Genomic DNA, 15,344 nt, shown 5'->3' with positions numbered 1-15,344 from the left:
ACAAGGGATGTGAAGGACCTCTTCAAGGAGAACTACAAACCACTACTCAACGAAATAAAAGAGGACACAAACAAATGGAAGAACATTCCATGCTCATGGATAGGAAGAATCAATATCATGAAAATGGCCATACTGCCCAAGGTAATTTATAGATTCAATGCCATCCCCATCAAGCTACCAATGACTTTCTTCACAGAATTGGAAAAAACTACTCTAAAGTTCATATGGAACCAAAAAAGAGCTTGCATTGCCAAGACAATCCTAAGCAAAAAGAACAAAGCTGGAGGCATCATGCTACCTGACTTCAAACTATACTACAAGGCTACAGTAACCAAAACAGCATGGTAGTGGTAGCAAAACAGAGATATAGACCAATGGAACAGAACAGAGGCCTCGGAAATAATGCCGCATATCTACAACCATCTGATCTTTGACAAACCTGACAAAAACAAGCAATGGGGAAAGGATTCCCTATTTAATAAATGGTGCTGGGAAAACTGGCTAGCCATATGTAGAAAGCTGAAACTGGATCCCTTCCTTACACCTTATACAAAAGTTAATTCAAGATGGATTAAAGATTTAAATGTTAGGCCTAAAACCATAAAACCCCTAGAAGAAAACCTAGGCAATACCATTCAGGACATAGGCATAGGCAAGGACTTCATGTCTAAAACACCAAAAGCAATGGCAACAAAAGCCAAAATTGACAAATGGGATCTAGTTAAACTAAAGAGCTTCTGCACGGCAAAAGAAACTACCATTAGAGTGAACAGGCAACCTACAGAATGGGAGAAAATTTTTGCAATCTACCCATCTGACAAAGGGCTAATATCCAGAATCTACAAAGAACTCAAATAAATTTACAAGAAAAAAACAAACAACCCCATCAAAAAGTGGGCAAAGCATATGAACAGACACTTTTCAAAAGCAGACATCTATGCAGCCAATAGACACATGAAAAAATGCTCATCATCACTGGTCATCAGAGAAATGCAAATCAAAACCACAATGAGATACCATCTCACGCCAGTTATAATGGCGATCATTAAAAAGTCAGGAAAACAACAGATGCTGTGGAGGATGTGGAGAAATAGGAACACTTTTACACTGTTGTTGGGACTGTAAACTGGTTCAACCATTGTGTAAGACAGTGTGGCGATTCGTCAAGGATCTAGAACTAGAAATACCATTTGACCAAGCAATCCCATTACTGGGTATATACCCAAAGGATTATAAATCATGCTACTATAAAGACACATGCACACATGTTTATTGTGGCACTATTCACAATAGCAAAGATTTGGAACCAACCCAATGTCCATCTGTGATAGACTGGATTAAGAAAATGTGGCACATATACACCATGGAATACTATGCAGCCATAAAAAAGGATGAGTTCATGTCCTTTGCAAGGACATGGATGAAGCTGGAAACCATCATTCTCAGCAAACTATCACAAAGACAGAAAACCAAACCCCGCGTGTTCTCACTCATAGTTGGGAATTGAACAATGAGAACACTTGGACACAGGAAGGGGAACATCACACACTGGGGCCTGTCAGCGGGTTGGGGGCTAGGGGAGGGATAGCATTAGGAGAAATACCTAATGTAAATGACTAGTTGATCAGTAAACCAACATGTCACATGTATACTTATTTATCAAACCTGCATGTTGTGCACATGTACCCTAGAACTTAAAGTATAATAAAAATAAATAAAATTAAAAAGGGGGAAAAAAAGAAAAACTAATTTAAAATTCATATGGAACCAAAAAAAGAGTATGAATAGCTAACACGATCCTAAACAAAAAGAACAAAGCTGGGGGCATCACAACATACCGAACTTCAAACTATACCACAATGCTGCAGCAACCAAAACAGCATGGTACTGGTACAAAAACAGACACAGAGACCAATGAAACAGAATAGAGAGCCCAGAAATAATGCTACACACCTACAACCATATGATCTTGACAAAGTCAACAAAAACAAGCAGGGAAAGGACTTCTTATTCAGTATATTGTACTGGGATAACTGGCTAGCCATATACAGAAGATTGAAACTGGACCCCATCTTTCCACCATACAGAAAAATCAATTAAAGATGGATTAAAGACTTAAATGTAAAACCTAAAACTATGAAAACCCTGCAAGGTAACCTAGGAAATACCATTTGGGCACAGGCCCTGGCAAAGATTTCATGACAAAGGCGCCAAAAGGAAGTTGCAACAAAACCAAACATTGACAAATGAGACTAAAGAGCTTCTGCACAGCAAAACAAACAATCAACAGAGTAAACAGACAACCTACAGAATAGGAGAAGATATTTGCAAATTATGCATCTGACAAAGGTTTAGTATCCAGAATCTTAAGGAACTTAAACAAATGAACAACCAAAACACAAACAACCCCATTAACAATTGGGAAAGAACATAGACATTTCAAAAGAAGACATACATGCAGCCTACAACCATATGAAAAAATGCTCAACATCACTAATTATCAGAGAATTGCAAATCAAAACCACAATGAGATACCATCTCATACCAGTCAGAATGGCTATTATTAATAAGCTAAAAAAAAAAAACAGATGCTGGTGAGGGTGCAGAGAAAAGAGGATGCTTATACACTGCTAGTGGGAACGTAAATTAGCTCAGACATGGTGGAAAGCAGTTTGGGCATTTTTCAAAGAACTTGAAACAGAATTGCCATTCAACCCAACAATCTCATTACTGGGTATATACTCAAAGAAATATAAATTGTTCTACTATAAAGACACATGCACACGTATGTTTGTCACAGCATTATTCACAATAGCAAAGACTTGGAATCAAACCAAATACCCATCAATAGTAGACTGGATAAAGGAAATGTGGTATATATACACCATGGAATACTACATAGCCATAAAAAAGAATGAGATGATATGCTCTGCAGCAAGATGGATGCAGCTGGAGGCCATTATCCTAAATGAAATAACACAGGAATAGAAAACCAAACACCACATTTCTCACTTATACATGGGAGCTAAACATTGAGTACTTACAGACACTAAGGAGGGAACAATAGACAACAGGGCCTAGGTGAGGGTGAAGGGTGGGAGGATGGTAAGGATCGAAAAACTGCCTATCGAATACTGTACTTATTACCTGGGTGACGAAATAATCCGTACACCAAACCCCCAAGACACACAATGTACCTATAAAACAAACCTGCACATGTGCCTCTGAACCTAAAAGTTAAAAAAATTGTGGTGTATTGACATAATGACCTACTGCTCAGTAATGTAACAAAAAAATACAGAAATACGTACTAACATTGAAGATTCTCACAGAATAATGCTGAGCAAAAGTACCAAGACACAAGAGTACCTACTACATGATCCCATTTCTATGAAATTCTAGAAAAGGCAAATCGAATCTATTTTTTTATCTAAAAAATGTTTTTTATAGATTTAGGGATACAAGTGCAGTTGTGTTACATAGATATATTGCACTGATGAAGTCTGGGCTTTTACTGTACCTATCACCCAAATAGTGAACATTGTACTCAATAGGCAGTATTTCATCCCTCACCCCTCTCCCACTCTCTCACCTTTTGGAGTCTCCAGTGTCTATTACGCCACTCTGTATATCCGCGTGTACCCACTGTTTAGCTCCCACCTATAAATGAGAATGTGCAGTTTTTGACTTTGTTTTACGGCCATTTCACTTAGGATAATGGCCTCTAGCTCCATCCATGTTGCTGCAAAGGACATGAGCAAATATAATCTATAATAATGGAAAGCAGATCAATGCTCATCAGCTTCCGGAGAGGTGGGAATTAACTGAAAAGGGCCTTGAGAGAATTTTTTGGGATGACGGAAATGTTCTATATTATGATTGTGGTGGTAATCATGAGGGTATATACATTTGTCAAAACTCATAGAACTGCACTTTTTTTTTTGAGAAGGAGTTTTGCTCTTGCTGCCCAGGCTGGAGTGCAATGGCGCGATTTCGGCTCACTGCATCCTCCGCCTCCCAAGTTCAAACGGTTCTCCTGTCTCAGCCTTCTGAGTAGCTGGGATTACAGGCATGTGCCACCATACCCAGGTAATTTTTTTGTATTTTTAGTAGAGACAGGTTTCACCATGTTGGTCAGGCTGGTCTCGAACTCCTGACCTCAGGTGATCCACCCACCTCGGCCTCCTAAAGTGCTGGGATTACAGGTATTAGCCACCGCGCCTGGCCTTAACTGTACATTTTAAATGTGTGTATTTTATTTATGTAAATTATACCTCAATAAACTTGATTTTTAAAATTCATCATCACTCTAGTTTGAAGAAAGTAGAAGGCTGTCTAGAATAAAAGTTCATTTTAAATGATATGAGATCCAATTTTAAGATGAGTAGGCATCTAACAAAGTGTCTAGCATTTTCAGCAATAAATAACCTAATACCACTTGGGTAAAGTATAATGTTAAAATAACTCTTTGAAAATAACTCTTGAGGAAAATTGCTTTGTACCAAATTTCTAAGAGAAAAATCATACTGTTTGTTTTTTAGAAAGAGAGAGACAGACAGACATACACACACATACACACGTTGCCTGTGATTTAAAAAATTCTATGAGAGTGAAGATGTTAGCTTTAATTACCTCTTGTTTAACATCATCACTTGAACATGTAACCTTTTCCTAACTTTGCACACTCTATGAGGGCATTGTGGGGACGCTTTAGGCAAAGGGAATACTATCATCACCAACATGGAAGGAGTGAGCGTGAGAGCACACACCATGGCTGGGAAGCTACACTAGTGCAACTCAGCTGGGGAGATAAAGACCAAGCGGCAGGAAAGGGCTTATCAACCACTGAAGTATTTCTTTTTTTTTTTTTTTTGACTTTTATTTTAGGTTTGGGGATACATGTGAAGGTTTGTTATGTAGGTAAACTCATATCATGGGGGCCTGTTGAACAGATTATTTAATCACCCAGGTATTAAGTTCAGTACCCAATAGTTACCTTTTCTGCTTCTCTCCCTCCTCCCAAACTCCACCCTCAAGTAGACCCCAGTGTTTGCTGTTCATTTGTTTGTGTTCATGAGTTGTCAGCATTTAGCTCCCATTTATAAGTTAAGAACATGTGGTATTTGGTTTTTGTTCCTGCATTTGTTTGCTAAGTATAATAGCCTCCATCTCCATCCATGTTCCCACAAAAGACATGAAGTATTTCAAGCTAGAGAATCCATGACCAAATCTGTACTGTTAGAAGGATCACTAGGGTAGCACTCAGGGGATTAACTGTGGAGTAGGATGACAAGACTGGAAGGCAGAAGAATATAGATACAGGGCCTCTGCTTGATCATGGTAAAATAGAGAAGGTCTACATTAAAGCAATGACAGTGACGCTAAATTGAATGAAATGTTTTGACTGTATTTAGAAGGCCGAATCGATAGGATTTGGTCACTAATTGGATGTGGCATTAGAAGTGAGGGAGGATTCTAGAACGACTTTTGACTTGGACGTTCCATCTGAATAATTGTTCCATTCACCAAAAAGAAGAATACGAGAGGAAAAGCAGGTCTGGAGAGAAAAAAGATGACTTCATGTCTGCACATGATGAGTCTAAGGCACACACGTACATCCAAGAGAAGGTATTCAGCAAGCCAGATGAATATGTGGATGTGGAGTCAGGAATGGTCTGGGCTGGAGTCAGAGATCAGATAACAAAACTGAAAATAAAGTCTAAACCTGCACAAAGTGAGGGCTAAAAATGGAAGCCTGGATGGCCCCAACATTTTCATGAGTAGGCAGAAGAAGAGCATAAAAAAGTGATAGAAAGTTGCATTTGGGATCATAGAAGGCTGTTTGATGAGGGTTCTGTGAAAGTGGGAGTGGTCAGCAACCATCAAATGCTGAAAAGTCATCAAACAATGTAAGAGAAATGTATTTATCAAGTAGGAAGTCACTGGTGACTTTTCCAAGAGCAGTTCTGAGACACTGCAGAAGATACAGCCAGAGCACAGTGTTCTGAGGAGTGAGAAGTGAAGAAGCAGAGAAAAGGCAATGTTCAGTATTATTTCAGTGAGTTTGTCTATGAAAGGAAGGTGAATACTAGATCAGCAACAGAGGGGAAACCATTTTAGGGAAGAGTTTTGTTAGTCTGTTTTTATGGTGTAGTTTGGGCCTGTTTATCTGCTGCTGTTCCAAGATAGATGGGGCCAGGGAGGGTGACAAAGTAAAGGTGTCAAAGGGAATGTTATGGGATCCACAGAGCAAATAGTGGTGGCGCTAGTCTTGGACAAGAGGAAGGGATCCTTTTTCACTGAACTGAGAGGGAAAGATTCATGTGCATATTGATAAATGGTTGAGTGGGGGCGTCGTAAGAAGCAGATAATGAACTGACAAAAGGTGAGATGCTCTGTTGAGAGGAATAGGGAGCTGATAATGTGAGTTTAAGGAGAGCAGTGAATATTGGAAAAGGTACTGGTGAGAATGGAAAAGCTTTAATATCTTAATAGTATAATTAGGGCCTCCACTTTTTAAAATTAATCTCAGTCTATATATGAAGAAATATGTTATAATTATTGCCACATAAAGAGATTCTGAATACATATTGCTTTCTATAAAACAACATTTCTTGGCTTCCATGTAATGACACTTCTAATTACCTCCTAAGGAAGACATAATCTTTGAATTCTTCTAATAACAAGAATGATGGACTTTTAATGCCCAACACATTTGTGTGATCATTGTAAGGATTAAGAAATGGAAGCTCTAGCCTTGGAGCAATGTTCCTTCAACATTACACTAACTGACCTAATCTAAGAGTCTAACTCCAAAAATCTTAGCATATTGGCATTAGGCACTGTCACGTTTACATATGAAAGCATTCTATTTTAAACTACGATCCGTGATCTATCTTTACAATTTTAAATTGTAAGCTACACCTTTCATGTCAAATTTTCCAAAGGCTTGCATAACAAGCATCTGAAAAAAAAAAAATCTCATAAATGCTCCCTAGTGGGAAAACTGCACATGCAACTACCTGTTTATATATGCAGTAACTTGAATTATACATGAAAACTCCACATGGATGCCCAGAATCAGCACTGACAAATTCAAGAAGTATATTAATTTTTTTGGATGTATTTAGTAGCAGATCATAAGAAAAATCTGTTCTTTATACTGGGTTTTCTTTTAAAAATCTGCTAGTTGGAATCTTCTATTTCAAGGAATCTACTCTTCCCAGGAAAAATAATTTGTAATAAATATTAATCTTATACATTAAAAATGAGAAACAAAACTTTAAAAAATCCTTGGAAATTCCACATTTAGATCTTTTAAAGAGCCTATAAGACTGTACAGTTTCCCTACTCTATAAAACTTAAGAGTCATATTGAAAGTAAAATTTAAATGATAAATGTCAGTTGCAAAAGTTATCACCTTTTCATTTGAATGCTTGACTTCTATTGGATAATTCTCTTCCAAGAGACCTTCTTGGGAAAAAGAGGTGACAGCCAACTCATTGCCTAATTGATTTAGGAACAGTGCCCAGGGAGACAGTCCAATTAAGTTTACAAGCTGGCAATTAGCAGGAAGCCCTCTAAATCCCTACACTGAGAGCCTGTTTACTTTAGTAAGAAGGCAAATGTGCTAGAGATAGGAAGAGAAAGCTGTGCTTTTTGCAAAGCTGTTGTGAGTAGGCCCACAAGGGAGGGCTGAAGAAAAGCTAGGTGTACATGGGCAGAAAGCCTTCTGTTTGACAGGTAACTGGGTAATTTAGAGGGTGAAAGGAGAGATTGAGAGAGAGAGAGTAAGAAGGGCGGGGGGCGGGAAGAGAGAGAGACAGAGTATGTGAGAAAGAGAGAGCATGAGTGCATGCATGTGTGTGTGTTTTAACAGACATGCAAAACATCAAACATCCACTTTAATTAGTGTTGTGTATGGAGACATACAACTGTTAAACATGTAGTTAGGCAAAGTATAACTGGATTATCTCATAATAAATGAGACTCCAAACATTTCTTTCTTGAACAATATTAACATTATGAATAGATTTAGCTGCATTTTTATTATGTGAAAAGAACATAGGTCTCACATTGTATGTATTATATCTTTCAGGTAAATCAAATCATGTTCACTAGATTTATTTCATGTATTCAACTTCAGAGACAAGCAGATCCATGAAAAAACAAAGTAAATTGAAAGCTATTTAACAAACACTACAATGTCTTTAAAAATCTAACTTTGTACCACAGAGCCAAATTCCATAAAGGGTTTTAAAATGTATTTACCTTTCTATGTTTTCAAATAGCCATAATGTACATTAATTAAAATTTATTTTTTACACCTAAGTGAGGTTCTCTCAAGAATGTTAAATTGTAGAAATCTACCTAAAGTATATCATATATTTCAGGGCACAGCTAGTAATGCAAAGCTACAATAGGCAAGTGAATCATCATAATAAAATTTTATTTTAAAGTCTCTTGGTTGATACATAAAAAATCAACTGGAAATGGATTAAAGACTTAAATATAAAACCCAAAAGTATAGAAATCCTGGAAGACAACTAGGCAATACTATCCTGGACAATAGGCAAAGATTTCATGACAAGGATGCCAAAAGCAATTGCAACAAAAGAAACTATGAATAGAGTAAACAGACAACCTACAGAATGGGAGAAAATATTTGTAAACTGTGTATCTGACAAAGGTCTAATATCCAGCAACTATAAGGAACTTAAACAAATTTACAAGAGAAAAACAAACCCATTAAAAAGTAGGCAAAGCCAGAGTAATTTACAGATTCAATGCTATTCCCTTAAAACTATCATTGACATTCTTCACAGAATTAGAAAAAATTACTTTAAATTTCATATGGAACCAAAAAGGAGCCCATATAGCCAAGAAAATCCTAAGCCAAAAGAACACGCTGGAGGCATCACACTACCTGACTTCAAACTATACTAAAGGCTACAGTAACCATAACAACATGGTACTGGTACCAAAACTGATATATAGACCAATGGAAGAGAAAGAAGAGACACCTCAGAAATAATACCACACATCTACAACTATCCGATCTTCAACAAACCTGACACAAAAACAAGCAATGGGGAGAGGATCCCCTATTTAATAAATGGTGCTGGGAAAACTGGCTAGCCATATGCAGAAAACTGAAACTGACCCCTTCCTTATACCTTACACAAAAATTAACTCAAAATGGATAAAGGACTTAAATGTAAAACCCAAAATCATAAAAACCCGAGAAGAAAACCTAGGTAATACCATTCAGGACACAGGCATGAGCAAAGACTTCATGACGAAAAAACCAAAAGCAATTGCAACAAAAGCCAAAATTGACAAATGGGATCTAATTAAATTAAAGAGCCTCTCTGCACAGCCAAAGAAACTATCATCAGAGTGAACAGGCAACCTACAGAATGGGAGAAAAGTTTTGCAATCTACCCATCTAACAAAGGTCTAATATCCAGAATCTACAAGGAACTTAAACAAATTTACAAGAACAAAACAAACAACCCCATCAAAAAGTGGGCAAAGGATACGAACAGACACTTCTCAGAAGAAGACATTTATGCAGCCAACAAACATATGAAAAAAAGCTCATCATCACTGATCATTAGAGAAATGCAAATCAAAACCACAATGAGATACATCTCACATCAGTCAGAATGGTGATTATTTACAAAGTCAAGAGGCCAAGTGCAGTGGCTCACACTTGTAATCCCAGCACTTTGGGAAACTGAGGCAGGCAGATGACTTCAGGTCAGGATTTGAGACCACCTCAAGACCACTTGAGGCTGGTTTGAGACCAGCCTGGGCAACATAATGAAACCCTGTCTCTACTAAAAATACAAAAATTAGCCAGGCGTGGTGGCACATGCCTGTAATCCCAGCTACTCAGGGGGCTGAGGCAGGAGAATTGCTTGAACCCAGGAGGTGGAGGTTGCCGTGAGCTGAGATCACGCCACTGCACTCCAGCCTGGGTGACAGAGTGAGACTCTGTCTCAAAAAAAAAAAAAAAAAAAGGTCAAGAAAACAATAGATTCTGGTGAGGCTGTGGAGAAATAGGAACACTTTTACACTGCTGGGCATGTAAATTAGTTCAACCATTGTGGAAGACAGTATGGTGATTCCTCAAGGATCTAGAACCAGAAATACCATGTTACCCACCAATCCCATTACTGAGTATATACCCAAAGGAATATAAATCATTCTGCTATAAAGACACATGCACATGTATGTTTATTACACAACTATTTAAGATAGCAAAGACATGGAACCAACCAAATGCCCATCAATAATAGACTGAATAAAGAAAATGTGGTACATATACACCATGGAATACTATGAAGCCATAAAAAAGAATGAGATCATGTCCTTTGCTGGGACATGGATGAAGCTGGAAGCCGTCATCCTCAGCAAACTAACACAGGAAAAGAAAACCAAACATCACATTTTCTCATTCATAAGTGACAGTTGAACAATGAGAATACATGGACACAGGGAGGGGAACAACACACACAAGGGCTTGTTGGGGGTGGGGAGCAAGGAGAGGGAGAGCATTAGGACAAATACCTAATGCATGCAGGGCTTAAAACCTAGATGACAGGTTGATAGGTGTAGCAAACCACCATGGCACATGTATACCTACGTAACAAACTTGCACATTCTGCACATGTATCCTGGAACTTAAAGTAAAATAAAAATAAAAATAAAATAAAAGTGGGCAAAGGACATGAACAGACACTTCTCAAAAGAAGACATACATGCAGCCAAGAAGCATATGAAAAAAAGCTCAGTATCACTGATTATTAGAGAAGTGCAAACCAAAACCACAATGAGATACCATCACACACCAGTCAGAATGGCTATTTTTTTTTGAGATGGAGTCTTGCTCTGTCGCCCAGGCTGGAATGCAGTGGCACGATCTCGGCTCACTGCAAGCTCCGCCTCCCAGGTCCACACAGAATGGCTATTATTAAAAAGTAAAAAAATAACAGATGCTGGCAAGGTTGTGGAAAAAAGGGAATGCTTATGCACTGTGAGGGGGGAGTGTAAATTAGTTCAATCATTGTGGAAAGCAATATAGCAATTCCTCAAAGAGCTAAAAGCAGAACTACTATTTGACCTAGGAATCCCATTATTGGGTATATATCCAGAGGAATATAAATCATTCTGCCGTAAAGATACATGCACACAAATGTTTGTTGCAGCACCATTCACAATAGTAAAGACATGGAATCAACCTAAATGCCCATCAATCACAGATTGGATAAAGAAAATGTGGTACACTGTGGAATATTATACAGCCATTAAAAAGAACAAGATAATGTTTTTTGCAGGAACTTGGATGGAGCCGAACGCCATTATCCTTAGCAAACTAATGCAGAAACAGAAAACCAAATACTGCATGTTCTCACTTATAAGTGGGAGCTAAATGATAAAAACTTATGAACACAAAGAAGAAAAAAACAGACACTGGGGTCTACTTGAGGGAGGAGGATATGAGGAGGGAGAGAAGCAGAAAAGATAACTATTGGGTACTGGGCTTAATACCTGTGTGATGAAATAATATGTACAACAAACCCCCGTGACATGTTTACCTATATAACAAACCTGCATGTGTACCCACAAACCTACATAAAAGTTAAAAAAAAATTCTCTTGGTTGAAATGGCCTACATTAATATATAATTTTATAGCTATTAACTTATCAACATCTATAAAAATACCTATCCTTTTGAATATTTTTATCCAAAAGAGAAACTAAAAGTTATACAGGTATCTTCAGCAAATTCTAACTAAACATCTGCTTTCTTTTCTTTTAAAACACTTGCTTCACACAATTCCAGTCTGGGAAGCAACAGACACCAATAATCTAAAATAATTTTTATAGAAAAATTATTCCATTCCTACAACACAGAATTTTTCAATGGACAAAGTAAGTCCTTTTAAAATATTCACATGTCTATTTCTTAAGGGATTATTTAGTAGTGTAGTTTATTTCAGAGCGTATCAAATGTAAAAGTTAGGGCTTTTGAAGCGTCATGATTGACAATTAATGCAATTTCCAAATTATTCAATATCTAGTGTTCCTTTGGCAGTTAGAAAGTCATCCACAAAAGGAAACTATATGGATATTTGAAAGGCAAACATATTTATGGGATGATAAACAGAAAAATCTACATTCTAAGAATAGTTTTATTGCCTTAATTATGTCACTATCACAAACATTTTAATTTACTTACTCATCACTTTCCTTGACTTACCTAGTTTAAACAACAGCACACCCAAAGGTCCTCTTTCAAACCTGAGGAAGAGGAGGTCATAGATATCACTACCTTCACCCTTCTGAGAAACAACCTGAGGAGCTATCCATTGCATTTGAACAAGACTGCTGGAGGCATCAAATAATTTACTAAATTGCAGAGTCTCCCTGGGTAAGCGGTCTTCAGCCAACAGTTGGATGTTAATAGGGGATAGAGCCATATCAAAAATTTGCAACTCCCCTTGGTTGCTGCCAACTAGCAGAATGGCACCACTTGGGTGGCAGCTTATTAATGAAGGCAAAAGTTCAGTCTGTGCTAAGAGAGTCACTCTACGGTGAGTTTCATAAAGAATTAGCGAAGAATCTTCACAGCCCAGAATCAGTTTGTCTTCAGTAACATTCCTGCAGCAGCTGATGGCCTTTGACTTTAGTGGTATTCTGGTGACTGACACACACTGGATTTTATTCCGAATGCATTCATAGATGCAGCTGTCAGCCATGGGCTCTTTGTCTACACTTACGGAGTGCTCCACTGTGAACACCTGATAAGGCTGTTTGGTGCCAAAGCGAACATCCAGTGGGTCCCATTCTGTGCGGACAGAACTCAGAACCTGTTAAGAAATATATCAAGTACATTCAGATAAACTCTGGTTTTTCTTCAACTTCACACCTAGGACTGCATATTTATTCAGAAACCTATTAAAGAACATCAATTACTATCTTAAACATCAGCAACATATAAGTATATAAAGTACATATAGCACATCTATCTCATATACAGCATGTATATAAATATATATAGTGACACAGTGAGATCCTGTCTTAAAAAAATAAAAAATATACATATAGCACAGCTGCAAGAATTAAACTATAAGATTTTAACTTTAACAATTTGTTTTGGAAGGCCTGTAAATCACTTTAAATAAGTTCCACAGTACATAAAAACTAAGAAAGTCAGCTTTTAGTAATATCATATGGTTAGCAGAATATCTTAAAAAGTTAAAAAGAATGAATAAGAACTTACCAACACAAAGTTGGACTTTAAATGATTAGTTAATCTCCTTCAACCTACCACCCTTGTCAATTCTGAAATTATTGGTAAATTGCTTATTAGAAATATATTTCTAATTAGTAGGGCTGGGTAGACAAAGGAAAAAACTTTAGAACCCTGTTAACAATCTTGTGGAAATATTTTACTATCAGAAAGGATATATAGGAATTCTAAGTAGACAAGTGACCAATAGAAAGAAATAATGTAATGTACTAGTTTTAAAATAAACATTAAAAAATTAAGACCTAGTATATATAGTCGGTCCTTGAACAACATGAGTTTGAACTGTAGGGTCCACTTATAGGTGGATGTTTTTCAACCAAATGCAAATAGAAAATACAGTATTCCCAGTATGTGGGAAATCTATGTAAACAGAGGACTGACTTTTCATATACTCGAGTTCCACAAGGCTAAGTATATGCAGATTTTGGTATAGTGTGTGTGTGTGTGTGTGTGTGTGTGTGTGTGTTGGCGGGTGTGTGTGTGTGTGTGTGTGTGTGTGTGTGTGTGTGTGTGTGTGTGTGTGTGTGTGTGTGTGTGTGTTGGCGGGGGTGGTCCTGGAACCAATCATCCACATATATCGAGGGACAACTGCAATATGATTTGTCAATCCTGATGGAGTAAAATTTTAAAAGCATCTTTGGTATAGAAAGGAAAGGCTATCTACCAACATGGAACACAATGCAGAAGAATATCAAATAAAACCACAGGCCATTCACTTTATTCATATGTAAATGACAGGAGTCCAAGAACCAGGAGAGTGGTATTAAAGAAGGTCAGACCCAGAAATATTAAAAAACATATATCTACACGTTAAAATTTTATAGAACTGTACATCCCCCAGAAAAGGTGCATGTAAAATCTGATAATATCCATCTAAGGTCTGCACCTGAGTTAACAGTATAGTAACAAGGTCATTTTCCTGTATTTGACAGTGTATTGCAGTAATGTAAGATGTCACTGGGGAAACTGGGGGAAAGTACAGAAAGAGCATTTACTGTACTGTTTAACAATTTCATGTGAGTCAAACTATTTCAAGATTAAAAGTCATTTTTTAAAAAAGCACATAGAGCTGTGTGGCAGAGTGCTGGATTGGGGAGGGGTGGGGAGTTGATGTGACTTAAAAAAAATCCATCCTACACCTTATCACCAAATTAATCTCCCTAAACTAAATGCTTCTGCCTTTACTCCACTCTTCAAACCGTTCAATGGCTACCCACTGACTAATACATTAAATTTTTATTCCTTTGCCTGGAACATAAACTACCATAGGATCCATATCCAACTCCTTCCCTCCCTCACACTCTTTTTGCTGCAGTCATTTTCTTTTTTCTCCAATAAATATTTGAATACGAGCCATGTGCCAGGCACTGGTTCTGGGGGCTAGGGATATGACATTGCATAAAATCTTCTCGATCAGGGGCATACACTTGTAAAGGAGAAAAAGTAATATATTTCCCTCCTATCACAAGGTTCATAGCTGACACCCCCTATAACAAAAGACAGATTAATAAGAGAAAAGCTTAACGATTTTATGTAACCAAAGTTTTATGCAACACAGGTGCCTTCAGAAATGAAGACCCAAAGAACCAGGGAAAACTCTATTTTATGCTTAGGTTTGATGAAGAATTGATAGTCATGTAGAAGTATGACTGGACAAAAAGCAGGTATGACCTAATGTACTGAGGGGAACTTAGCAAGTCCTATTTGTTCAGATTTTTCTCTGTGTCTCTGTGTACTCATTCCTTTCCTCCATGTATAGGGTAGACACTTGTCACATGAGGGTCTTATGATCTACTTTTAGGTCAGAGAATTCTTTTCATGGCTTCAGGGGAGAAAGATGGAAGGATGTCAGAGAAAGAGAATGACAAAGACAAAGGGACCTTTCTGCTTCTGTGGTTTTCTCAATTTCCTTCAGCTTTAAACATTCAGTATGCCAAAAATGCCGTATTTGGGGGTAGCACTTTCCACACACATCACACCCTAATAGCAAAAACAGAGGCAATAATAATAAAAGCATATAGAT

General features: G+C 37.5%; 1 protein-coding gene across 13 annotated transcripts in view; it reads right to left on the bottom strand.

Moving 5' to 3' along the window:
* WDPCP (WD repeat containing planar cell polarity effector) overlaps window positions 1–15,344 on the bottom strand; it is a 482,654-nt gene that overhangs the window by 279,393 nt on the left and 187,917 nt on the right. For all 13 annotated transcript variants that reach the window (XR_010130115.1, XR_010130117.1, XR_010130114.1 and 10 more), the window contains one exon: window positions 12,269–12,878. Coding sequence is in view for 9 of the 13 variants with exons in the window: in XM_031008388.3 (XP_030864248.1) it covers window positions 12,269–12,878 (610 nt within the window). In the remaining 4 variants the exon portion in view is untranslated. The remainder of the gene's footprint in view (window positions 1–12,268; window positions 12,879–15,344) is intronic.

This window comes from Gorilla gorilla, chromosome 12 (genome assembly GCF_029281585.2).
Source record: "Gorilla gorilla gorilla isolate KB3781 chromosome 12, NHGRI_mGorGor1-v2.1_pri, whole genome shotgun sequence".
In the NCBI taxonomy this organism is placed as follows: Eukaryota; Metazoa; Chordata; class Mammalia; order Primates; family Hominidae; genus Gorilla; species Gorilla gorilla.
This window is presented reverse-complemented; position numbering and strand designations above follow the sequence as displayed.